The sequence below is a fragment of the Carassius auratus genome, chromosome 31 (genome assembly GCF_003368295.1).
Source record: "Carassius auratus strain Wakin chromosome 31, ASM336829v1, whole genome shotgun sequence".
NCBI classification, from domain to species: Eukaryota; Metazoa; Chordata; class Actinopteri; order Cypriniformes; family Cyprinidae; genus Carassius; species Carassius auratus.
In genome coordinates, this window is record NC_039273.1 from 20637598 (window position 1) to 20663812 (window position 26215).

The following is a 26215-nucleotide window of genomic DNA, read 5'->3' on the forward strand; positions in this document are numbered from 1 at the left end:
TATATGGTTTCCTTAAAGATCGTTTTTTCACTTTAAAGAACATTTTGTGAACCTTGTCATGGAACGATAGATGCCAATAATGAATATATAATGGTATAATATGTGGACAATCATGAAACTAAAGTGCACAAACATAGACAAGAAGGTTTGTGAACTCAAGAGCCAATGTGAGTTGTGTAAAAACTAGTGGTGGGCCGTTATCGGCGTTAACGTGCTGCGTCAACGCGAGACTCTTATCGGGCGATTAAAAAAAAATATCGCCGTTAATCTATTCTCAAAGTTGGGTTGGGAGCTGGGGTCTACACTAAACAAGCTATGATAACTTTCACCTTGATATTTTATATAACTGACTGGCTGAGGCCAGCCTAACGGACAGCGACACTGAACCGAGCTCTCTTCTGCGAAGTTCTCCTCAAAGTACCTCCTGCACCTGAACGAACAAATACAAATCACAGTTTGAAACAAACAACAAGATGTGAAAGAGCCCAATTCAGTACTCGCGGTGTTCTGGTGTTCAGGGCTCACGCAGAGAAAGGCTTGATCAAAACACTTGAACATCGAATTTGCTTATTTTTGCTCTAGTGCCGACAAATACATACGAAATATGTCAAAATATCCACCTTGGAAATTATGCTCGAAAAAACTGTCAGTTATTTCTTAAGTGAAAGTAAACAGTTGAGGAAAAAAATGGGATGTGTATTAAATTGGATGCGTTCATCATCTCTTAAAGTGACCGCGCCTAATTTAGATACTGGCTGCTGTAATGTTAATCCAAGAAAATGAAAATCACTCACTGCTCTTGACTACTTTGTAGTTTTATCAGTCAAACCAAAAATTATTCAGATACCAGATATATTTTTGATATATACAGTCTTGTTCAAAATAATAGCAGTACAATGTGACTAACCAGAATAATCAAGGTTTTTAGTATATTTTTTATTGCTACGTAGCAAACAAGTTACCAGTAGGTTCAGTAGATTCTCAGAAAACAAACAAGACCCAGCATTCATGATATGCACGCTCTTAAGGCTGTGCAATTGGGCAATTAGTTGAAAGGGGTGTGTTCAAAAAAATAGCAGTGTCTACCTTTGACTGTACAAACTCAAAACTATTTTGTACAAACATTTTTTTTTCTGGGATTTAGCAATCCTGTGAATCACTAAACTAATATTTAGTTGTATGACCACAGTTTTTTTAAAACTGCTTGACATCTGTGTGGCATGGAGTCAACCAACTTGTGGCACCTCTCAGCTGTTATTCCACTCCATGATTCTTTAACAACATTCCACAATTCATTCACATTTCTTGGTTTTGCTTCAGAAACAGCATTTTTGATATCACCCCACAAGTTCTCAATTGGATTAAGGTCTGGAGATTGGGCTGGCCACTCCATAACTTTAATTTTGTTGGTTTGGAACCAAGACTTTGCCCGTTTACTAGTGTGTTTTGGGTCATTGTCTTGTTGAAACAACCATTTCAAGGGCATGACCTCTTCAAGTATTTTAACATATGCAAACTGATCCATGATCCCTGGTATGCGATAAATAGGCCCAACACCATAGTAGGAGAAACATGCCCATATCATGATGCTTGCACCTCCATGCTTCACTGTCTTCACTGTGTACTGTGGCTTGAATTCAGAGTTTGGGGGTCGTCTCACAAACTGCCTGTGGCCCTTGGACCCAAAAAGAACAATTTTACTCTCATCAGTCCACAAAATGTTCCTCCATTTCTCTTTAGGCCAGTTGATGTGTTCTTTGGCAAATTGTAACCTCTTCTGCACATGCCTTTTTTTTAACAGAGGGACTTTGCGGGGGATTCTTGAAAATAGATTAGCTTCACACAGACGTCTTCTAACTGTCACAGTACTTACAGGTAACTCCAGACTGTCTTTGATCATCCTGGAGGTGATCATTGGCTGAGCCTTTGCCATTCTGGTTATTCTTCTATCCATTTTGATGGTTGTCTTCCGTTTTCTTCCACGTCTCTCTGGTTTTGCTCTCCATTTTAAGGCATTGGAGATCATTTTAGCTGAACAGCCTATCATTTTTTGCACCTCTTTATAGGTTTTCCCCTCTCTAATCAACTTTTTAATCAAAGTACGCTGTTCTTCTGAACAATGTCTTGAACGACCCATTTTCCTCAGCTTTCAAATGCATGTTCAACAAGTGTTGGCTTCATCCTTAAATAGGGGCCACCTGATTCACACCTGTTTCTTCACAAAATTGATGACCTCAGTGATTGAATGCCACACTGCTATTTTTTTGAACACACCCCTTTCAACTAATTCAACTAATTGCCCAATTGCACAGCCTTAAGAGCGTGCATATCATGAATGCTGGGTCTCATTTGTTTTCTGAGAATCTACTGAACCTACTGGTAACTTGTTTGCCACGTAGCAATAAAAAAATATACGAAAAACCTTGATTATTCTGGTTAGTCACATTGTACTGCTATTATTTTGAACAAGACTGTATATATAGCAAAACTGTAATAATGTGAGAAATGTTGAAGGTGTTTGAATAATGTAGGTTTCATTGTATATTTAATTTTTACATTGAAGACTGCCCAGTGCTTTTTTATATTTAATTATTTAGTTTCTGTACCTTGACACCTACAAACTTGAAAAAAACTTGTGTAAATAGCACAAATAAATAAAAATAATACGCACTGCAGACAGGGTATTGTGAAACAGGCGTAAGGTTGTTTGCACCTTGTGTAATGTGGAATTAGTTTACAGCTTTTTCAAGCACTTTGTGATGCATTTTGGAAACAGGAGATGTACATTTCTAATGCACCATCTAGCTTGATAAACCCCTTCTCAAAGACTTACTGTTTGTCAATTTTATTTGGGTAACACACATATTCTGAATGCCGTCGGCAGAATTCGAATGAGCCACTTTAATCTAGATTAATCTAGATTAATTTCAAGATCACAGTGAGATTAATCTAGATTAAAAAATTAATCTATGCCCACCTCTAGTAAAAACTCAATGTTAAACTCAAGTGCTGGCCATTTTCATGACACTTCTTGCATTCTGGTGTTTATCATTTGCACAGCTGTTTGACGCACTGATGTGTGTACTAGAGTGAAAATATGCCTAAGGTTAACAAACACTGGTCTGGACATACAAGTTAAGGTAATGGGGTGATCTGTGCCGAGATGTGTGTCATGTATGTAAACTGAACCTCATCTCAGTTAAAGTTAAGTCCGTTATTTAGTCATGTTGTTGCTATAATTTATATATTTCACATACATTCTTTGGGTGTTTTTTCTCTCATGTTAAAAAACTGTCTGAAAAGCATATTGGGGTGTTGTTAGCTACAGGGACTAAAAATCACAAAACATTACAAATTTAACTTTAACCTTGAAATTGAAAACTCTTAAAGAACTATGGTGTAAAATATATATGGTTGGTCAAAAAGATTATTTTGAATTCATATTTTTCACTCATTTTATTATGCTGTTAATATAACTTTTAATAGAAAAATTATTACAAGAATGAAAGTAAGTAATTGGAATTAAGAGTTTTCAGTAATGCTCTTAGACCTTTGGACCCAATTATTCCAAACAGGCGAGTTGAACTGCTGTTGATCTGATTTTGTTGTTTTGTGCAGTCTTTAATGAGATGATTATTTGCCCAAGGCTAGGAAACATAATATTAATCCATATTTCCCTTTCTATCTGATAATGACACGCATGAACACACACTCATATGTAGTGATGTCTGCTTCTGTAAAAAAAAACAAAGAAGAACAAGACAACAATGAAATTATGATTCAGTTATTTTGTTCTCGCACTTTATAAAAAAAAGTTTTGAGGTTGCAGTGACGCAGATATCTATTACATTTGTCAGTTTCACTTTCAAAATTACCTCACTGTAATAAATCCATGACACATAATCCATCCATAAACATGCAAATTACAACAAAATAAGTGCAAACCACAGTTTCGCTGGACAACATAAAAATTTCCAAATGTAATTTAACAGTAAATTAGATACTGTAGCAGAGCTAAGACATCTGTCACTGTATATTGCACGAAATAAACAAACATCCAGCTTTAAGACGTGCTTTAGTTATACATATTTATACCTTCATTTAAACTTTAAAAGCATTACTCAAAATGTACGCAGTGGTCACCGCATAAATCTCGGCAGTGTGAAACAGCAGTTTGTTTCGCAAGCATTAATCACATGGATATTAATCACTCATGGTCCACTGAGTGGGCAGAACAGTCCAGATGTTTCCTCTCACCTATTTTATATTCATTGCAGTCTCCAGGTCGCACGGTATACACTTTCATCTTTACTTTTCTCAGTAACTACTTTTCCCCAGTGGAAACGGTCAACACTGAATCATAAATGTACTGTTTCTTCTATCGTCGATGCGGATAGTTCCACGTTACCAATGCCCGCCCCATCTGACCATGAAACTTTTACGCACTAGTACGATCCCACGATGACCGTTTCGACATCCTTTGACGGTCTTCTCTCCATGACCAGAAAGTTGATCATGCCTTCGGACTTAATGAGCAAGTTACAGCCTAAAAAGAAGATGCCGAAGACCACGGTGAGCGCCAGCACGCACATGACCGCGATCTGCACCGTGCGCGTGACTAACACGCTGCGCTCGTCCAGCGCCGCGGACACAAACCCGCTGTCCGTCACTACCGAGGACAAATTACAGCACGAAAGAAAGCCCTCGCTGCTTCTGTTGGAAAACAAAACACTGTCTGTGTCGTTAAAAACAGTTGAATTCATTCTGGATTACTATCCGGGTTCCTTTGGAAGAGAGGAGCAGGTGCGTATAAAACAGCGAGTGAAGTTTCCTGCAGTGCTTTAAAGTCACAAGTGCAAAGAAGAGCTTGACGGAATGAATGGGCCAAAATGCAGTAAAGAGGATGGTTCTACTCGGACCTGTTGTTCAGGTAATATTGGGTTCTGGTCTGCAGAGGACAGGGGTCTGACTCCTGAGAACTCACACAATCAAGGCTGAGCTCTTCCCCTGTGACTAGAGTTCACACTGCGCCCCCTTTGATACAAAGTGAAAACTATAGCGGCCGGAATAAACTTAGACTCGTTCAAATGTCTAACTAACCAGTGTCTACTAGTTTGTATGCTACATAGTTGGCTACCCAATTTTAATAGTCACTCACTAGTGGTTTTAGTACATTTTTGCTCATTCCAATAGATACTGTATTCAGTTAATTAGGCTACTAATACTTATTCATTACATAGCTTGCTGTTATTGTTTTGCTTCTAGTCAGTTTACTAGTGGCAAACAACTATTACATAAAATGCAGAGATTTTGCAATTAAATTGTAAGTATGTGATTCAAACATCACTTTTGGTTATAATGTATTCCAGTTGTAATTAGTAAATAACTGATGTACTGGTGTTCTTTTATCTTTATCTTAAGTAACCATTCTGACAAGTCATTACATATAACAAGTTAATAAGCAATTAGTAACTATTAGGATATGTTTAAGATTTGTTACTAGTAAAAATGTGGATGTCTTCTCATAAATGACCTAATAATACTATAGTAATAGATGCGAGTATTACCCAGCTAACTTTGGCAAGCGTTTTGGCAAGGTTCGCTCAAGTTATGAACCAGCAATGTTAGTAGAAATGTTGTTAAAAGTTATCTGGTCTTTAATAATGTTTTCAAAATGTTAGCACAGAAACATTATTTATACATTGTCTATATAACTTTTTTTCCTGAAACGGTTTAGTTGGACATTTGTCTGTTTGTTTTTTTTAAGTGCATTTATAGAACATTGAAAAGTAACATTCCCATAATGTTTGCAAAATGATCAAATGGAATTTTCCTTTAACATCTGTATAAACGAGAAAAAAAAAGTAAAACATTTAAAAACTGGTCATTTTGATTATTTAAAGATCATTTACTAATAATTTTTTTTATAGCTTAATGGCAAAACATTTTTAGAATATATTTTTTGTTTACTGGGGAGTAGCCAATGAACTTAATTACCAGAATCAGTGGAACAATATTGGGATAGTGTAAGGTTTAAGGAATAAATGTTGCAACGGCTTGCATAAGATTGAAAAACTAATTGCACATTAATCTTATTTAAAATTATGGCTTTGAAGTATTACATATTATATCCACTTTTTATAAATGTGTGATTTGCACAAGGATTACTAAAGGCCAATTAATCGAAACCTGAACAGAGTATCATCTGTGATGAGGAGGTGGTCTACAGACACACATGCAGCAGAGGGCAGAGTTGCTCCTAAAATGTGTCTAAATGAATGCAGTTTTCTTTACTTGTCATGGACGTGTAACGCAGAATAGAGTTTTAATTACAGCCATGTTGATTATAGAAGATCCAGTTCACACCTTTTAATAAAACAACCTAAACAATCCAACATGGTAAGAGTTGAAGCACACATTGAGTCACCGTGCTGTGACTCACAGCTGGGTTTAACTTGAAGATGGAAATCCATAATTAATGAAACCATATAAACCCTCAGAAATGAGTGATGTCCTTGTAAACATATGGATGGAGAACAGCAGGATTACCATGGAAATATATGGGTGCAATATATCCATTAGAAGCCACCGATGGGTTGTGCAACGTGGCAGTTATAGATAATCTTTTTAATATGCTATTGTTTACACAGTCTCAGGTGAAAATCTGTGCTCCCCTATAGCAATCGACTATTCTTGCACAATATATCCTCCATGTGCTCCTTTAAGTACTGGTTATAGTATTTAAATTGCTTTGCGATCACATCTTAGTCATGTTTTATTTTATGTCTTTTCAGGGTTAAATGTGTATTGCACAATCACCTAACAGCATCAAAGCTCTTAGATATCAGGCTTATTATAAGTCCTAAAAGCCCCTTTTGTGAAGCATTCAGTAGTGGGAGGAAGAATCGATCATGGAGGGTGCTTAGATCCTCTCAAACCTGGCCTTTTAATCAACAGCCCGGTAACCAGGGTCTGCGTAATGTACACATCCCACAATGCACCTCCTGGAGTGAGTCCATCAACAAGGGTCTTTTGAGCAGCCCTTCGGGTCTTCTCTCATGAAGCCTATTTTACATGTCTTCCCTGTCCCGTATCACCCTCTCTCTGTGTATATGAATCATCAGACCTATCGAGTAGAGAGAGAGAGAGATGTGCTCTCAGGACATTGTGCTATTCCTGTCTGGGTGTTTCTGTGCACACTGAAATGTGCTCTCTTCCAATGCTTTCACTGAGCGCTTGCTTTTCTCCCTCAGTGGTGGAGGGAAAGAGAGAGAGAGAAGAGGAAGAAGAAGAGTGGGTGGTTATGGGTAGAACAGGCTACAGATGGAAGAGTACAGAAAATTATCATATGGAGAGATTTAGGAGAGATAGAAACAAGGCGAAAGATGCATCTGAAATGATTGCGGGGAGAAAAACAGAATCATTTTGAAGTATTTTTATAGAAGCTGAACCTTATTATGATGTTGATCAGGTAGAAGTTAAAATCTGTTCAAATTACCTATGATGTGCGACTGGCAATACCATTTATATTTGTGCATTAATGTAATGTAATCTTCTTATATTCTAAATAAAACTGCCTCCATTTTATTAAAAAGTTATGCATATTTAAAAGTGCACACTTAAAAATTAAAGGGGCTCACCAAAAATCCTTTCAGGTCTTAAAATAACCATTTTTAATCATTTTATAAATCTTAAGAACCTTTTTTCACTATAAGAACCTTCTGTGTAATGGAAAAGTATAGATAATAAAGGAACCATCAATGGCATTAAGGAACTTTTATTTGTCTTGCATTTAAGCTACATGATTACTAGGCAGGTCATGTGTATTTTCAGCATAACATTTTTTTGTCAAACAAGACTGGGATATTTTGTAACATGATGTGTCTAGTTATATAACAGAATGCATGTTGCTTACCAAATAGCTGTGAGCAGTTCTGCTAAAACATGATCTAAAAGCAAAAATGTGTGATATGCTTGGGATTTAATGACCTGGTTGATATTTATTTGTTGGTACAGTCTTCTTTCTAAGCTCTGGGGACAAGAATATTGAATGTCAGGGCTTTTAAAAGCATCACTCTGATGAACTCTGCCATCTAGTGATTATCACATGAGAGGAATAGCAGTAACTGATTGGACCCTCTCAACCTGTCATTAGCTTCCCACTGTGCCGATGGATCTATTTAGTAAACAAATAGGCAGACTTTCTTGTCCAGAGTCAGAGAAGGGGTTTTAAGTTACAGTGCCAGTGGTGGTAAAAGTCCTCTTTTATTATTCCAATCGTTATGTGTCATTCTCACCAGTGACATCGGGCTGCCTGGACACGTTTAATCACATTTCATTATGCTCCGGCGGTCCTCCTGCAGCGGTATAATTATTTCTTTAAGTCATTAAGGCTTTCTGGAGAAGACAGGGCAAAAGTCTTGAGGAAAACCTCAGCTGGCATGAAGCAGTTGCGCTAAGATAACAGTCACAATGTGCTTTTGCAACATTCAGACAAGTGTAGTGTCTGATGCTTGGTCTAATAAGCATGCTGTTTGTGTTTGCATGTGTATGGGACTGTCCTTGGTGCAGACACCCTTAAGCTTGTTCTACACTAACCCCATTCTTCATTACAAACGGAGCATCCTAACGGTGCACTTGGATTTGAATGCTTCCAAAAACAACAACAAAATAGCCTAAACTAACAGGTTCAGTAAAAAGAATTTAAAATAGCTACATCCTGTATTTGTGTTTGCTTCCAAAAGAGCTCACTGTGCATGTGTGAATGTGCAACCTACTGTATAATGGGAATAGAAAGATCAGAACTGAGATGGGGAAGAGAATGGGAGAGATATGCCATTGCACAAAATGCTCTCTACAGTGGAAGAAGTTTCAAGATTCTTCAAATGCTACGAAACAAAAATGTTCTTGAACTGTTCTGTAAAGAACCCAAAATCATTTTTCTATCCACCCTCAAAAAAAATAAAGTTTCTTTATTAGCATTGATGGTTCCTTGAGGAACCTTTAAAAATCTTTGAAACTTTACATTACACAAAAGGTTCTTCATAGTGGGAAAAGGTAATTTAGATTTTTTTTAAATGTTCTTCACACTAAGAAAATAAATAATCCTAAATACTGTTCACTAGAAGGCTAATCTATGGCCTTGCTGTGAAAACCCGCTTTTGGAACCTTTATTTAACATCGCTGTGAAACCTCATCTTTATTTGTAAGAGTGTACCTGACGACGTTCTGTCAGTCTTCCACTGTGGATAGTGCTGACACTCCCAGAGCAGCAGAGTCAGTCCATTATGCGTCATTTGCATGACTCCAAAATAACACACTAATTGTGTCCTTATCTTCCAGCACCCCGCTTGGATTGAAATAGGAAGGGATGGACAATCTCAGAGTTGGAAAAGGACACACAGATGTCAAATATGGTTTCAGAGAGAAGTACAGTGAGTGTTTTTCTTTGAGATAGTGTCAGAAAATGACGTGTATGGCTGGGTCATAAATGGTAATAGCAGTTTGCTTTAGAAGCTTTATCAAATGAAGAATGTCTTTTGTTAAAGAAAGCTTATTCCCTCTGCTCTGTCTGACACTGATGTGACAGTATATTCATCAACTCCATCTCCTTCATCCATCATTTTGACACATAAAGGGCCAAATATATTAAAGGCTGGACATGAATTATTTTCTGATAAATTGTACATTGGTGTAAAATATTAGATTACTTTCAGGGTGGTTGACTGTTTACAGAAAGTTCTGTCAGAAATACCAGAGATCAAATGACTTTAAACAGTGTGTGTTTTCATTAGAAAATAGATAAAAACATAAAACTAAATCATCTCTAAACTGTACAATATGTTTGCCTTTTACTATTTTGCTATGGAACACCTTTACCATGCCCTGAAGGCTCATTCAAAGTGCACATCTCTGTTTACTTTTTAAAATTCTGACATTTTAAATAAATAATAAAAATAAAAAACGCTTCTTGCTTTGTATTGTTTTTAGAATGAGCTGTTGGTAGCTGTAATTTCTGGCCTCAATTGCTTACGCGAAAAAAAAAAATATATATATATATATTTTGTCACCCTTAGCAAATAATAGACTTCGAGACCTTTGAATTTATTTATTTATTTATTTTTTTTTTTTGTGATAGGCTATGTAAATTAGTCCGTGTACAAAAGTGCTGAAGCAGCTGCTGTTGTTATGGTTATTTCCTAGCGTGAATGCAAATTGTGTTTGCAAGCATGTGTGTAGCGACTAATTCGAATTCGAATTGTGATTACTAACATCGGAAAATTCAACTGATAGCTATTTAACTTTACATGTTGAGTTCGAGTGGGGGTGGGGGCATTAATGAATTAGCCTTAATTAGGGAGGTCCCCCAAACGCCAACCCTCCTTTAATTCGCATCCTGCATATTGGCTGTAAAAGAACACATCTTGCAGAGATCACGTTGTATGCAGCACTGTTCAGAGAAGCATATTACAAACGCAGCAAAAAAAGATGTATCCAACACAAGAACACGTGTTCATCCCTCCCCCTCTCCCCATCTCCACCACCACCACCCTCTCAGAGAAGTTTCTCTTCTTTGTCGGGGCTGGAGATGGAGTTTGAGAGCTGGAGGCGCGCAGTGCGCAGGAACCGAGAACAGTGAAGACGAACTGAATCAGATAACAAAGCTCGCCAGCCGCGAGGATCAGCAGTTAAACTTGGACAGGATCCTTAGGGCGTCTACCAACTACCATCTTATCAAATTTGGTGCGATACACCTGGGGAAACAGGAGTGGATGAAGGTGGAGGAGGAGGAGGGTGCCAACGCTCAAATGCTAGACTGCGCCAAGCCAATCTGAGATTACAAATTACTCGCATCCATATTTTTCCACATTTACAGCCTTGGCTGAGTAAGTCTTTTTGTTATTATTATTAGTTATGCGGGTTTGGAGAAGACAAGGAGATCCGCATCGCTTCATCCAAAGAGCAACGCTCTGCTGCTATTGACAGCGGTAAGCCCTAAAAATAACTTTAAAATAAATAAATAAAAACATTATCTGCACAGAAATGCGGGAGACTTGTGTACCTAAAGTGTGAAGAAACCCGAAAACATTTAGTCAGGAACAAGCACGCAAAGCATTCTCGTATATCTGGGACAACTTTAACCGTGAAGGATGTCAGCGTTGCGGAAAAAATTTGGGGATGATTATCAAGTGGTGACCACTTCGTCCAGCGGCGGCGGGTTCAACCAGGCGGCCCCCGAGAAGAAAAAGAAACGGCAGCGCTTTGTGGACAAGAACGGCCGCTGTAACGTCCAGCACGGGAACCTGGGAGGAGAGACCAGCCGGTACCTGTCGGACCTGTTCACCACGCTCGTGGACCTCAAATGGCGCTGGAATCTATTCATCTTCATCCTTACCTACACGGTGGCGTGGCTCTTCATGGCTTCCATGTGGTGGGTCATTGCCTTTATACGTGGAGACCTTAACCAGGCCCACGATGACAAGTACACACCGTGCGTGGCCAACGTGCATAACTTCCCCTCCGCTTTTCTGTTCTTCATCGAAACTGAGGCCACTATCGGATACGGTTACCGCTACATTACTGACAAGTGTCCGGAAGGCATCATTCTCTTCCTCTTCCAATCCATCCTAGGCTCTATAGTGGACGCTTTTCTGATCGGGTGCATGTTCATTAAGATGTCCCAGCCGAAGAAACGCGCAGAGACGCTGATGTTCAGCGAGCACGCGGCTATTTCCATGCGTGACGGCAAACTGACCCTGATGTTCCGAGTGGGGAACCTGCGGAACAGCCATATGGTCTCCGCGCAAATACGCTGCAAACTACTTAAAGTGAGTAAACGACTGGCACCAAAAAAAAAGAAAGGGAGAGAGAGAGAGAAGGAAAGAAAATGAAACCTATAACACATTATGTGCTGATTACATTACGAGATCTCACAGTTAGAAGCAGTGGCGGCTCCAGACAATTTTGATTGGGGGGGCAATGGGGGGTCCTGGTCTTTTCAAGGGGGGTCTCATGAAAACCAACAAAAAATACAGTGGACATGGCTAATAACTGCTTTGCAATGTAAACAAATGACAGGCTACAGTTGTTATTCATCTCCTTCACACTGCACTTTCATGTCAAGTATATTATGCATTTTTATTGACATTGATATTTTTACATTTATTTCCAGATAGATATTATTGAGTTTACAGCCTAAAGTGGTCTTGCTTTTGTAAACACTGTTGCTATTGTAGAAAAAATATTTGCATCACATTTAAATTATAATTATATTTTAATTCATTTCTGAATTGTTTTTATGTTTATAATGATAATTCAGAGAATGAGAAAATCTGAATAAGCCTTACCAGTGTTGTGATAATTATTTTTACGTGTTAAAAATAAATAAGTACTGTAATATAATAAAAGTTTATTCAAATAACATAAAAAAGACCAGACCCCTCCATGCCTGTGAAACTTTTCTCCCTCAAACAGCACGCTAGTGTTACTTCTACACTACAGGCTACACACTGCAATATAAACAACGTATCTGCATGTTCTCACATCACATCGTTCTTGTAAAATAATAATAAGTAAATAAACACCAAAATCACTTCGCTGAGAATGAAACACCACTTACCAGCTGCCACGATGTTGAAAATATCCTCTAGCAATTAAAAAATGCGCGTGCAGCGTGAGGAATCTTCCCGGTTGGATGAGGTCGTAGTCAGGTGAACGGTCATCATGTTGGTCATTTTATTTACGGCTAAATTATTATTAATAAATTGTACTAATATTATGATTGGGCATGGGCAGGCATTCACAAAAGTGTATGTTATTACAAAAAAAATGCGAGGAAATTTTGCTTTTGACAAAAGGGCACTTAAGGGGCAAAGGAGCAGGTGCTCAAGTGAACCGGTTCTTTCGGACAATTCGATCAAATAAACCAGCTGGGGAAAAAAATGGTTCACCGGTTCTTTTGCGCTCGATGTAATGCCGTCATTGGCGATGATTGCCCTTCATTCAAGCCTTTGGTTAACTCCGCGCTTATAACATTAGCACAGAATCAGTTCAGAATCAATCACCAAAAGAATCAGTTCGGTTCAGATGCGCTCTGTGTCAGTCTGCTTCGCGCTGAATCACGCATGCGCAGTTATCATCAGTTCATCGGTTCTCGAATCGGACGCGTCCGACAGAAACGGTTCTCGGTTCAGTGTATGAATAAATGTCGAAATAATTATTATTTATTATTGTTCTGCGTAGTTTGAAGAGAAACATTTTGGATCTTTATCCCGAATATATATATATTTTTTAATCAGGAAGAGGCTGGGGGGTCAAATGGGGGGTCAAGGCATTTTTTGGCAGGGTCTTGAGACCCCCCAAGACCCCCCCTGGCGCCGCCGGTGGTTAGAAGTAAACATAAACGAAAGGCAGTCATAACGTGTTAATATAATATTAATGGGTTCAAGCTAAGCTTAATTCGTTAACCCAATAAAATAATTACCTTAAGCCTAGACAGATGAGAAAGACCTGTAATTTGATGTATTTTGTATTAACCCCTCAATGGTCTTGGATGCAACAGTCCCTTTTGGATCACTGTAGATGCATTAGACCCGGTGTTTCTCTCTCACTCACTTATACTCCATCATCTCCATGTTTTATCCTAAGTAGTTCTCTTTCTCTACCTTTCCCTGTAGTCCCGGCAGACTCCTGAAGGCGAGTTTCTGCCTCTGGATCAACTGGAGCTGGACGTTGGTTTCAGCACCGGAGCTGACCAGCTTTTCTTGGTGTCCCCTCTGACGATCTGCCATGTGATCGACTCCAAGAGCCCATTCTATGACCTCTCGCTCAGGTCCATGCAAACAGAGCAATTTGAGATTGTGGTTATCTTAGAGGGGATCGTGGAGACCACCGGTGAGTTTCAGTAACACACACAAAGAGAATCTGCTCAGATGTCCAAAAAAAATAATTGGCAGAAAGCTGTATCTGAATGCTGAAATGTAATTTCACCAGATCCTTCTCAGTAAATTTCCACCATGTGTGCTTAACAAATGTTTTAGAGAAGTAGAAAAAAAATATTAAACAATTTGAATGGAATCATACACATTATTTACAAACCATGTTAGTCGAGTTTCAAAATCCCTATACTTTCAATGAATTTCTAATGTGTGTCGTTGTTTTTTTGCACAATAGTAGAATATTTGTGTGGGGTGAAGGTGTTTGTGTGATGTGCTACACGTGTGTGGTTCAGTGTGTCAGTCTGCAGAAGCGGGTTTGCTGGTGCAAATCGCCTTTCTAGGATATAAAATGAATAAAGGTTGGCGTGTTGCAAATACGGAAAGAGAGAGAGAGAGAGAGAGAGAGAGAGACGTGTTATGAAAGAGATGATATACAAAGTTAGTCTTTCATTTTGCTCTCTGTCTCATGATTCTGTAGTCTGGCATTCTTAGAGATTAAGCCACCTGTCAATCAAATCACAGCTCACTTTTACTTTCTCACCCTGCAGCGCCAAACACATCGATCCATACTTATACAAGACAGCACGCACTTACAGTAAGAAACCGCATTCAAACAAGCAACAGCGGAAAATCTCTGCAAGCATACATGTTGTATGTACATATTCAATTAGATTCCGAACCTCGTGTTTCCATGGTTTAATTCAATTAACATAACCAAGAAAATCATATATGCTGTCCGGTCTTCCTTATTGATGGCACATCTGAATATTCCACCTGCAGAAAGTGAAGGGCTTTGTGGGTAAAAAGAGAAAAGAGGGGGAAAAAAAGCAGAATTATGTACAGTTAGTCAGCACTCTGTTCTCCCCATTGTGAATCAGTTTCCATAGCAACTAAATCGGCCCCTTCTTAAGCGGTCTCCATACAGTAAAGTCTTCCTGGCTGTTTGAAATATGGAGACGAAACTTGTGTTTATCAGCCTCACAAATCAAATACTAATTACTACTTATCAACTAATTCATTAGACATTTTTAATTATGTCCTGTAATTATGGCTAGGTTTATGACATGTGCATGTGGGAATGCAGCACACATTTGTTATGCGTGTGTGTGTGTGTGGGCGTTCTTGTGTCCTTCAGTTCTAATCTTCAGGATTAAAGTCTTTGTTTAGACACGTCTCAGTATATGAAAGCTCATATTTCAGATAGCGGATATATACCGGGGCTAGTTGTCACAAGGGCTACGTTTCAGTAAGGGAATTGATTTGATATGTTGGTTTCAGATTTCTTCAGATGTGTTCCATTGAAGAAACAAACTAATCTACATCTCGAAAAGCCTGAGGGTCACTACTATTATTTGACGAATGTTCATTTTTGGATGAACTATTCCTTTATTTGGAGCCATTATTTTTGTGAGATTTCTGTCTTTCATGCTAAAATGATTATTTCAAATTTCTGTAGTAGCAGCATTTATATGAAAGGACACAACATTAAACTACAGGAGCATAAATTAAGATTAAAAACTGGTTTAAACTGTTTTTTTTTCTCATAAGCATCAGGTTAACAGCTTATGCTCTGTTTAAATATATTCCAATTACAATTCAGTCTGCTGGCAAAAAAAATGGCTTGATAGTTTTAATAGTGTGTTACCTATTATATTTTTGATGTTTCGTGAATTGTTGTGTTTTCTAAATTTAGCGGAAGAGCCATTAAATTGACAGTAATAGGTTTTTAAATGGTAGGTATGATAACAGCCCTCGTGTCAGAAAATAAAGTGCAAAAATTGTAGAGGTGCAACAGTGTATCACTGATGTAGTACCCTTAAAAGGACAACTTTGTAATTCATCTACCCCTAAACGTTACTTATTTAAGGATAAAAAGATACAAAGATGTGCCTTTAAGGATACTCCCGCAACGAAAAGCTGTTATAGACCTAAAGGTACAATTTCTACTAATTTTTGCACCCCAGCACTGCTTTTAGAGCATGTTGTCACTAAAAGTGTGCTCAGCTAACTGTTATCTTTCTTATTGGACAATCTTGGAGGAAATAGACTTTTTGTAGCTGAAAATGTAAGGTGCTTTCCTATACAGAAATTGACTCTGGATTAACAAGTGTGACGACTGATCTGAGTCTCCTCTGTACGATTCTCACAATGTGGCATGAGGAAGATTTAGACATTAATACATTAATTTCCTTCAAGCAGAGAGGCAGCAACTTCAAGGCCAAAGGGTCTCAGAGGAACAGCCCTGAGCCATCCATATCCCTCCGAGATAAATATGACAGCTGTGCCAGCATTCGCATCTGTCATATTATTTACAGCTTTTCACATTACACTGCAAACATGTGTCTCTGAAATATAGCAAAAATATTCCTGATGCTAAGCAAAAACAGAATACGTGTTAAGAAAAATGACTTGAAACTAACATCATTCTAGGCACAATATATAGTAATGGTTTTGAATGTTAAGTAATTTTAGTAAAAAAAAAAAAAAAAACTGCATTACAATTATAGTGTTTGTCATTCAGTGCTTTGTAATTTGCATCTTCAAAAGATGTAATAATCTTGTGATGTAAATTCTTAAAGACATAATCTTAAACAAAAGCACTTTTAAGATTTTATTTTAGAAGTAGATTTGTTTCCACGGAATCAAAAAGTTGACCTCAGCATTGTAACATTGTTCTAGTTAAGCTGCAGAAATGCTGGTAATGACATGGTGAATTAAGATGATAAAACTAGATTTATGATTAAAGCATCGTTTGATACAAGACCACAACAAAAGAATGCATTATTTTTTTTTCTCAAACAAGAATGTTTACTTATCTATAACTGTCCCTGCTTGGAAAAAGTTGTCAAAAAGTTGTTGAAATATAAGTAGATCAGAGTTATTTTTCTAGATAATATATATATATATATATATATATATATATATATATATAAAACATTCCTTTAAGTTTAAATACCTTATGCAACTTTTAATTATCAAATAAATGTTTCATGTTTAAAGTATAGATATTTCGGTAAATAAAACAAATATATGGAGGGGCTTTTCCTAAAACTAGTTTCCCAACAATAATAATTGATGTTGTTCATTGTCTGGTTGATTGTGTTTTGTATTAATTTTGCCATATGCACATAAACTGCCAATGATAAGCAACTACTAAATACTGTAGAAACAAAATTTTCTTTAAAGTTGTATCATAAAAAGCACTATACAAATAAACTTGAATTGAATATGTCTACACAAAAAAAAAAATGAGAATCAAGATCATTTGTGTTTTGACAAATGAGCATGACACAGATTTGCTTGATGCTAAGATTGTGGTGCCAAACTATTTTGATTAAATGCATTCTGTATACTTCTCTTTAAGCCTCTGTGTGACAGAACAGTTTGACCAATTAAATATGATGTAAATAAGATAAAACATATGAAATATGTCCTACTGAAGAGTATTATTTACTGAATGATTGTAGCATCTGTGACTGCTTTTTTGTTACATCATATCAGATGTCTGATTAGGCAGTTATTGTCACTAAATTGACCAGATCAACAGAATGACATGGTGGTTATGCCATGTAGAAATAGTTAGACCATAGAATTAGTTATTTTAAAATAAAACCTTCTTTGTTCCTGTAAAAAAAAAAAAAAAAAAAAATGTATTTCAGCTAGTTGCCCGAGAAACTATTTTCATTTTTATGTATGTACTAAAGTAACTAAAACTGGAATAAAAAATAATAAAAACTAAATAGACATGTAAAAATAAAAAATGTAAAAGAACCACAAATTTTCCAAAATGTTAACTAAAATTGAAATGAAAAAGAAATATATAAAAATAAAAATCAAACTATTAATAAAAACATATATAATAGTATAGTACATATATAATTGTATATAACATTAAAAAATAAAAAGATATATATATAATAGTAATTATACTAACACTGGGCTAGATTCAATTACAGTGTCTTTGTACATAGTGAGCAGCATGGAATATTAACCATTTATATTTGGAAGAAATAATGTATTGGCATTATTCATTGACTTTTTATTTTTAGATCTTGGCTTGTGGTTTGAGAATTCCATTCCATTTCTTGTGCTTTCAGCAGTGTGAGTAAACAGGGCAGCTCGGTGCAACCGTCCCAAGGGGTCTCAGCAAATCAAAAGGGAGGCACTGCTTCATCCCCTCAGGACCACACACTGTGTGTCAGCGAGATACAGGAGAGAATTGGGCCCAGCTGCATGGTCAATTACTGTTCAGAGCAGCCAGATAGTAGAGTTTATCTCACACCACACAGAGAGAGAGACAACAAGAGAGAAAGGGAGAGTGTGAGATAGGGATGGAGAGGGAGTCATGATGATAATGATGGTAAGTGCTATAGGTGTGTTAGGAAGAGACTCGAAAATGGACAGGAGGGAATGTGGAGTGAGTAGGGCAAAATGACGGAAAGGGAACGAGTGAAAGAGAGAAAGACAGAGATGACAGAAACAGGTCAGGCAGAGCACCTCTGTGGCAATGGAAACGAATACTTGATAACGGTCACCATAGAAACAGATTATCCCTCTTGGAAATATAAATTGTTCTCATAACTGTCAGATGCTGGAGTGTAGCGGTACCATTCTTTTTCTGGTGGAAGCTAATGTGCGCGAACGTTCCTTCAAAAAGCAGAAAGGAAATTTGTCATAATGGAAGAATATGGAATGATTATGTAAGCCAAAATCGCAGGGATCCAGACTGGATTTCAACTCCGGCAGAGACCTTACCTTCCCCTCTCCCAGCAAACAGCAGAAAGCCTGTTAAATATTTCATAAGATGAATAATATTGTGTTATACTGCTAAGCCCAGGATTTGTCAGCTCGAAAAGCAGGGATTTTTTTCTACTGTAGTAAGGGAGGATAACCGTGCCTGAGTTTGTGTGTGTGAGAGTGTGTAGGTGTGCGATGGTCGTAGGCGGCAATGTGAGAAAAAAAGAACAATGTTGAGTTTGAAAAATGTATAATGTATGTTTTGTCTTGCTTGGTTTTTATATTTAGGTCTGAGGTTTATTATAATGCGCACTCGGCGACCGTCTCTTTTTAGACCACGTCTGCTTCCTTCTGTCAGAAGAACGACGCAGCAGTCCCAATGCTTTCTAAGCACCTTCATCCAGCTGCTCAAATCCCTGTATAGAACAAAGTCCTCAACAGTATCTCTCCTGCAAACATCTCACGAGCCACAGAGGTAGACAAAGAACCACACTCCTATATGGAGACATGGAGATGCGGATACTGGTTTTCAAGGAACCGTTCGCTATTGCAGATGGACGGAAAACGCGCCTTTCATGTGTCGTCAAGAGTACACTGCATCAAGCGCTGTGTTGCTTTTCAGTCTGCAGTTGTCTTATCTTAGATTCCTTGCTATTGACTGATGTAGAACACCATGTTGCAAATCTGTTTGCTTGTTAGGGGGTTCATAAAATGAGCTCTGTATAGCGAAGGCTTTGCATGCTTTAATTAAGGAGGGATGTTCGCTGGTGTGGGTGATACACAGATCTAATGAATTTCCCACAGATAAAGCTCTTGTTTTCATGCAACCAAATGGACCGTGAACAGACGTTCCCGTGGGTGTTGCTCAACAGTAAATGCGCTCGTGTGTGTGTGTGTGTGTGTGTGTGCATGCACCCAGTCAGTAATGCATCTATTAGTTTTAGTCACCCAACCATTGTTGCACAGTACACTCCTGAAACAGATTTGATATTGCACAAAGCTTTATGAAGATTTTTACCGTCCCCTTCATTCGCTGTCTAATTCATTTGTCTCTTGTATTGTCCTAGGTATGACATGCCAGGCTCGTACTTCGTACACAGAGGATGAGGTTCTGTGGGGTCACCGATTCTTCCCGGTAATTTCTCTGGAGGAGGGTTTCTTCAAGGTTGACTATTCGCAGTTTCATGGCACTTTTGAAGTTCCCACACCTCCACACAGTGTTAAAGAACAAGAGGAGAGTTTGCTCCTGTCATCGCCTCTGACAGCGCCCTCTCTGTGCCAAAGCGCAGGTGGGGTGACGGAGGGCAGTGGCACTCTTGAAGGTCTGGAACTTCAGAGCGATGCAGAAACTGGCTCCATCAATATAGCAACCCCCATGCCAACTACCAAACTGCCTGCCAAGCTTCAGAAGCTTACGGGACGGGAGGCCCCCATCCGGGACGGAATGCCCCGCAAGCTTCTGCGCATGAGTTCAGAGATCACCTATAACCTGGGTGACCTGCCTGTCAAACTCCAGCGAATCAGCTCAGCTCCGGGCGTGGCAGAAGAGAGGCTTCAGCCAATCAGTGCTATGCTTAGCCCCAATGAGGACAGACTGGCTCCCAAGCTGGGCTTGGTGGGCGGGGCTGAACCTATCAGCCAATCAGTGACAGATCTGCCACCTAAACTGCAAAGGTTGGCTGGAGGGGTCGGGGTGGGTGGAGTCGGAATCGGAGGACGAATGGATGGTCATCTGCCTCCCAAACTGAGAAAAATTAATTCAGAGAGGTTTACAGGCTTGAGTTTTAAATGAACTGATTTCTATATGCATACACATTTTGCCCATTTACCTCCTCTGAAATTGAAATTGAGTTAAAAGGACAATCTATACTTACAGCAATTTATATATGGATAAAATATTAGATAAATGCTAATCCTCTGCACAATCTGGCATGTTTTTACCACTAACAGCATGAAAGGAGATATCATTTTCAACGTCTAATTGCAGATAATACCACAGTACTCAACACTATTTAACAACTATTCAGTATATCTCTTTTATATTAGCCTATTAGCCAAACTTGTTTTGAGGGCTTGCCCATATTATGTATATCTTAAAACAGAATATCAATATAATTATCATAATGCTATGTCAGTTTTCACTGATAATCCATGGTAACTGCTGTTTCTAAAGAAGCCAATGGCTATAACCTGAGTTAGCCATTTGTTTTTGTTTTTTTGTATCATCAGTGGATTGGTTATTGTGGTTCACAATAACACATTGAGAGATTAGCTTCTGTGGTCTTAAGACCTAAAAAAATGGGCGCTGTGCATGTATGGAAATTTAACACATTATTGGATGAAGCGACTCAGGTTTCGTTCTTGTTTTTTTTTTTATCTATTGCATGACCTGTCATTTCATAATCGAGTCAGATTATCTCACGTCAAAGAATACGCCTTAAATATAAGGAGCCAAATGTAAAATACCAATCATCATAGACGTTTAGCTGAAAAGCTTTTACAAAGTTTGACACATTTTAAAGCTTTTATGAGCTGTTTGTTGAAGTCTTGAAGTCTTTCTCACAGTATTTCACATTTGGCTCTGACTATATGATGTTTTGTCAATGATTGTTTCCTGCTGTTCTCTGTTTAGAAGTTTAAACTTAGTTGAAATTATCAAATATTTTCTTGACCTGAATAACTTGAGAATTGCGATGGGAAAGATGGATTAAGTGGGGGGGGGGCTATCAAAGACAGAAAAGAGCACAATGGATGCATACAGTATTGTTCAAAATAATAGCAGTACAATGTGACTAACCAGAATAATCAAGGTTTTTCGTATATTTTTTTATTGCTATGTGGCAAACAAGTTACCAGTAGGTTCAGTAGATTCTCAGAAAACAAATGAGACCCAGCATTCATGATATGCACACTCTTAAGGCTGTGCAATTGGGCAATTAGTTGAATTAGTTGAAAGGGGTGTGTTCAAAAAAATAGCAGTGTGGCATTCAATCACTGAGGTCATCAATTTTGTGAAGAAACAGGTGTGAATCAGGTGGCCCCTATTTAAGGATGAAGCCAACACTTGTTGAACATGCATTTGAAAGCTGAGGAAAATGGGTCGTTCAAGACATTGTTCAGAAGAACAGCGTACTTTGATTAAAAAGTTGATTAGAGAGGGGAAAACCTATAAAGAGGTGCAAAAAATGATAGGCTGTTCAGCTAAAATGATCTCCAATGCCTTAAAATGGAGAGCAAAACCAGAGAGACGTGGAAGAAAACGGAAGACAACCATCAAAATGGATAGAAGAATAACCAGAATGGCAAAGGCTCAGCCAATGATCACCTCCAGGATGATCAAAGACAGTCTGGAGTTACCTGTAAGTACTGTGACAGTTAGAAGACGTCTGTGTGAAGCTAATCTATTTTCAAGAATCCCCCGCAAAGTCCCTCTGTTAAAAAAAAGGCATGTGCAGAAGAGGTTACAATTTGCCAAAGAACACATCAACTGGCCTAAAGAGAAATGGAGGAACATTTTGTGGACTGATGAGAGTAAAATTGTTCTTTTTGGGTCCAAGGGCCACAGGCAGTTTGTGAGACGACCCCCAAACTCTGAATTCAAGCCACAGTACACAGTGAAGACAGTGAAGCATGGAGGTGCAAGCATCATGATATGGGCATGTTTCTCCTACTATGGTGTTGGGCCTATTTATCGCATACCAGGGATCATGGATCAGTTTGCATATGTTAAAATACTTGAAGAGGTCATGTTGCCCTATGCTGAAGAGGACATGCCCTTGAAATGGTTGTTTCAACAAGACAATGACCCAAAACACACTAGTAAACGGGCAAAGTCTTGGTTCCAAACCAACAAAATTAATGTTATGGAGTGGCCAGCCCAATCTCCAGACCTTAATCCAATTGAGAACTTGTGGGGTGATATCAAAAATGCTGTTTCTGAAGCAAAACCAAGAAATGTGAATGAATTGTGGAATGTTGTTAAAGAATCATGGAGTGGAATAACAGCTGAGAGGTGCCACAAGTTGGTTGACTCCATGCCACACAGATGTCAAGCAGTTTTAAAAAACTGTGGTCATACAACTAAATATTAGTTTAGTGATTCACAGGATTGCTAAAAAAAATGTTTGTACAAAATAGTTTTGAGTTTGTACAGTCAAAGGTAGACACTGCTATTTTTTTGAACACACCCCTTTCAACTAATTGCCCAATTGCACAGCCTTAAGAGCGTGCATATCATGAATGCTGGGTCTAGTTTGTTTTCTGAGAATCTACTGAACCTACTGGTAACTTGTTTGCCACGTAGCAATAAAAAATATTCTAAAAACCTTGATTATTCTGGTTAGTCACATTGTACTGCTATTATTTTGAACAATACTGTATATCAGTTTTAATATTCTTTAAAGATAGGACCTTGTCAACATTGTTATGGCTTTGTTTAACTCTTGTGTTACCGTAAAACCGAAAGCAATAAGATTATAAATTGCAGTGGAACTTCTGACTGGAAAAATCTTGTAACTTATGTTATGTTAACGTTCAATGGTTTTACAGTTTTTTAACTGTGTTTCTCTCAATACATTCTATTCTACTTCTGACGAATGTTAGAATGGCAGTTGGAGTGGTTTATAATACTGTAATAAATGTTTTGTGATGTGTAACAAGTCTATTATGAAAGGAAACTACTGAAGGATAACCTCCACCTGAACCATCATCACAAAATAAGTCCAAAATGAATCAAAGCTATGGGTGGATTCGCCCCTGTTCGACGCAGATAAGCTCATTGGTATTGGCAGAGGTCTTCTCAATGAATAAAGCAGTTTGATCTGGTTTGACCCAAATGTTTGGATGACTGGCAGCTTGCTGCCCCCGATGCTGCTCTTTGGAGGTGTTAGATTGCTTCAAATGTCCTGAGAGTTCTATTCTATTTCTATGAAAGAACAGCCATTTTCTGTGCAGATAATAACAACTGAATCTTAAACCTACTCTTCATTCACATTTAATGAAATGGACAAATGCCACAAAAAACACAGACGTCAGCCTAGAAAAAGGTCACGTGGGCTTTCATTTATTCATCATGATTTATTATTTACAACGCTTAAGTTGAATAATAAAGCTTTTTTTCTGTAACAAATGGGCAGGTTTGTCCTTTTCATGAACCCCAGTGGCTGTACAAAACCTTGGACCATAAAGCATTTCCCAAGTTATAACTGCAAAAGACAGCGTGCATCTGATACAGACATTTATTTGCTTCACCTCTCAGGACAAAATGAATGTGGGTGTGAAGTGTGAAAGAGACAATGTGAAATCTGCATGAGAGTTGCTTAGCTGCAGGGGCTCCACGCAGTTCACCGTTAAATGAATCCCTCGATGCAACTTCCCTAAGAAACATTAACACATTACCTCTCCACAGGGGACCAATATCCTGAACTTCTATCAGCAGGAAGCTAATTTTAAAAGTGTGTGTGTGTGTTGAAAGGGAGCTGGTGAAATTCAGAGAGAATATTATCTTGTCACTAAATGTCAAATTCAGATGAAAAGAAGGGGTTTGTGAAGGTCAACCTGCTTTGCTTAAAGACCATTATTGCTGTGACCCGCTCGTCTCTTCAGAGAGCTCTCAGAACCTGCTATCCCTTTTCATTTATTTTCCCCTGCAGCCCGATGTCATACGCTCCTTATTTCATTTCATCAGTTCCATACTTAGCGATCTAATCCCATCCTATATAAGATTAGCTAAATTAATGTACTTTCAAATAACCATTAATGAGTTCCTAAATTGTTTCTGCTCTCCGATGGTGAAAATTCAATCACTCTCATTTAAAATTAAATACTTTGATGATGGAATAGATGGAGAAAGGCTCTTACTCGTTAATTATAGATAAACAAAGGCAAATCCTTTGTTAACAACCTCCCGGTCAAACATTTGCTGTTTTAAAGGTGGTTAGAATCTCCAGACGTCTTGGTCAACTGTACGTTTTTACTGGTTAGCTTTAGGTACATAGCAGATCAAAGTAGAAATCGTATACTTTCCAGTTCAATAGCAATTTAACCGTTTAATTTAATTCACACAGGACGAAAAGGGTCCTGTCCAGGGCCACGTCTTGAGGTTGGCACAGGATGGCACTTGCCACAGATAAATAATGGCTTAAGGCCTTGATGGTCGTGAGGGCAGCAGGATGCTCTATTTGTGTGGATATTCCCTGCAGGGACAATGTGCTGTCTGTTCTGAAGTGTGCATGTTTCAGAGAAAGTGTGCCATTTACCAGCTTGTTGTATCCGGGTGATGCACTTGAGATAGTCTGTGGCAGATCATCCATTCAATTTAACACTTGATTGTTCTAAAGATGTAAAGAAAAGATGATTAGATATAGACTTGCCTTTTTAAAGACGATATTAAGTAAAAAGACTAAAAGATTACATATAGCTAACAGTTCTGGTGCTGTCTGACTCCAGGATTTGGAATCAATGAAGATGATTCTTTTTTTAATCTTGAGCAAAAATAAAATTCTGTGTGACACATCTTGTAGGATGTTTTAAGCAATTTTAGGCAGTGGTGTCACTACAATTACAAAAACCTGAAATGACATTGATAAAAATTACAGAAAGAAAAAATACAAAAAAAAAAAATGTTTTTTGTTCATGAAGGCATGATTTCATTCACTCTTGAAATTAAAGTTTCTTTATTGGCATCTATATGATTCCATTAAAAATGATATACCACAGAAATCCACGGAAACTCTCCATTCAACAAATGGTTCTTTATAATGGAAAATATTATTTAGATAATAGCCGTGTTCTTCACACTCAGAAAAAAATGGTCCATTAAAAACTGTTCACTGCAAGCTTCTGAAATGTTTTTTTTTCCATGGCATCACTTTTGGAACCTTTATTTTGAAACCTCCCCTTATTTGTAACACACTACATTTTGTAGATAAAGTTTATTATTTATGTAGATAAAGTATATTTCAATTGAATTAATAGTTACGTTATAAAAACAAAGATACTACAATACCAGTATCAAAAATCTGATGGGTTAAGTTAAAATGGGACTACACAGAGTGAACTGACACCTGCTGAACAGTTGATATCTGAATTCGATTTATTCCAACATCAAATTAGTTGATAGAATATTAGTGATAGTGTTGAATCCAATAAATCCTCTGCAGACTCCAAACCTTGGGAGTCTGCCCTCGATTCACGTCAGAATTGAAGAATCAACTCTTCTTGCAATCCCAGCTGTAAAAAGATCCATGCCTCTAAATACATTTGTTCGCATTGTTCACAGTGTATTAGACACAATCTGCAGTGATCTGTAACACATATTTAACAAGCAATTAATATCAATGGTTTTAATAGACTCTTAAAAAGAAGATACTTTGAAGAATGCTGGCAACCAAGCATGGTAGTTCGCATCGACTTTCATTCTATTTTTGCCCATATAATGGAAGTCAATAGCTACCGAAACTCTCTGGTTACCAACATTCTTCAAAATATCTTCTTTAATGTTCCACAGAAGAAGAAGAAAAGCCAACATGGGGGTGAGTAAA

General features: G+C 37.9%; 1 protein-coding gene across 1 annotated transcript; it reads left to right on the top strand.

Annotated features, from left to right (window-relative positions):
• Positions 1 to 11150: 11150 nt before the first annotated feature.
• Positions 11151 to 20974, top strand: LOC113050782 (G protein-activated inward rectifier potassium channel 1-like). Its single transcript, XM_026214078.1, has 3 exons — positions 11151 to 11828; positions 13677 to 13893; positions 19742 to 20974. The coding sequence occupies exons 1-3, from the start codon at positions 11151 to 11153 to the stop codon at positions 20464 to 20466; spliced, it is 1620 nt and encodes a 539-aa protein (XP_026069863.1). The 3' UTR covers positions 20467 to 20974.
• The last annotated feature ends 5241 nt before the right edge of the window (positions 20975 to 26215 follow it).

Bases quoted from the DNA above. Each gene is read 5' to 3' on its own strand.
- LOC113050782 (XM_026214078.1), top strand. From the start codon at position 11,151: ATGTCAGCGTTGCGGAAAAAATTTGGGGATGATTATCAAGTGGTGACC. The intron at 11,829-13,676 runs GTGAGTAAACGA...CTTTCCCTGTAG, and splicing joins TACGCTGCAAACTACTTAAA to TCCCGGCAGACTCCTGAAGG. The intron at 13,894-19,741 runs GTGAGTTTCAGT...GTATTGTCCTAG, and splicing joins GGGGATCGTGGAGACCACCG to GTATGACATGCCAGGCTCGT.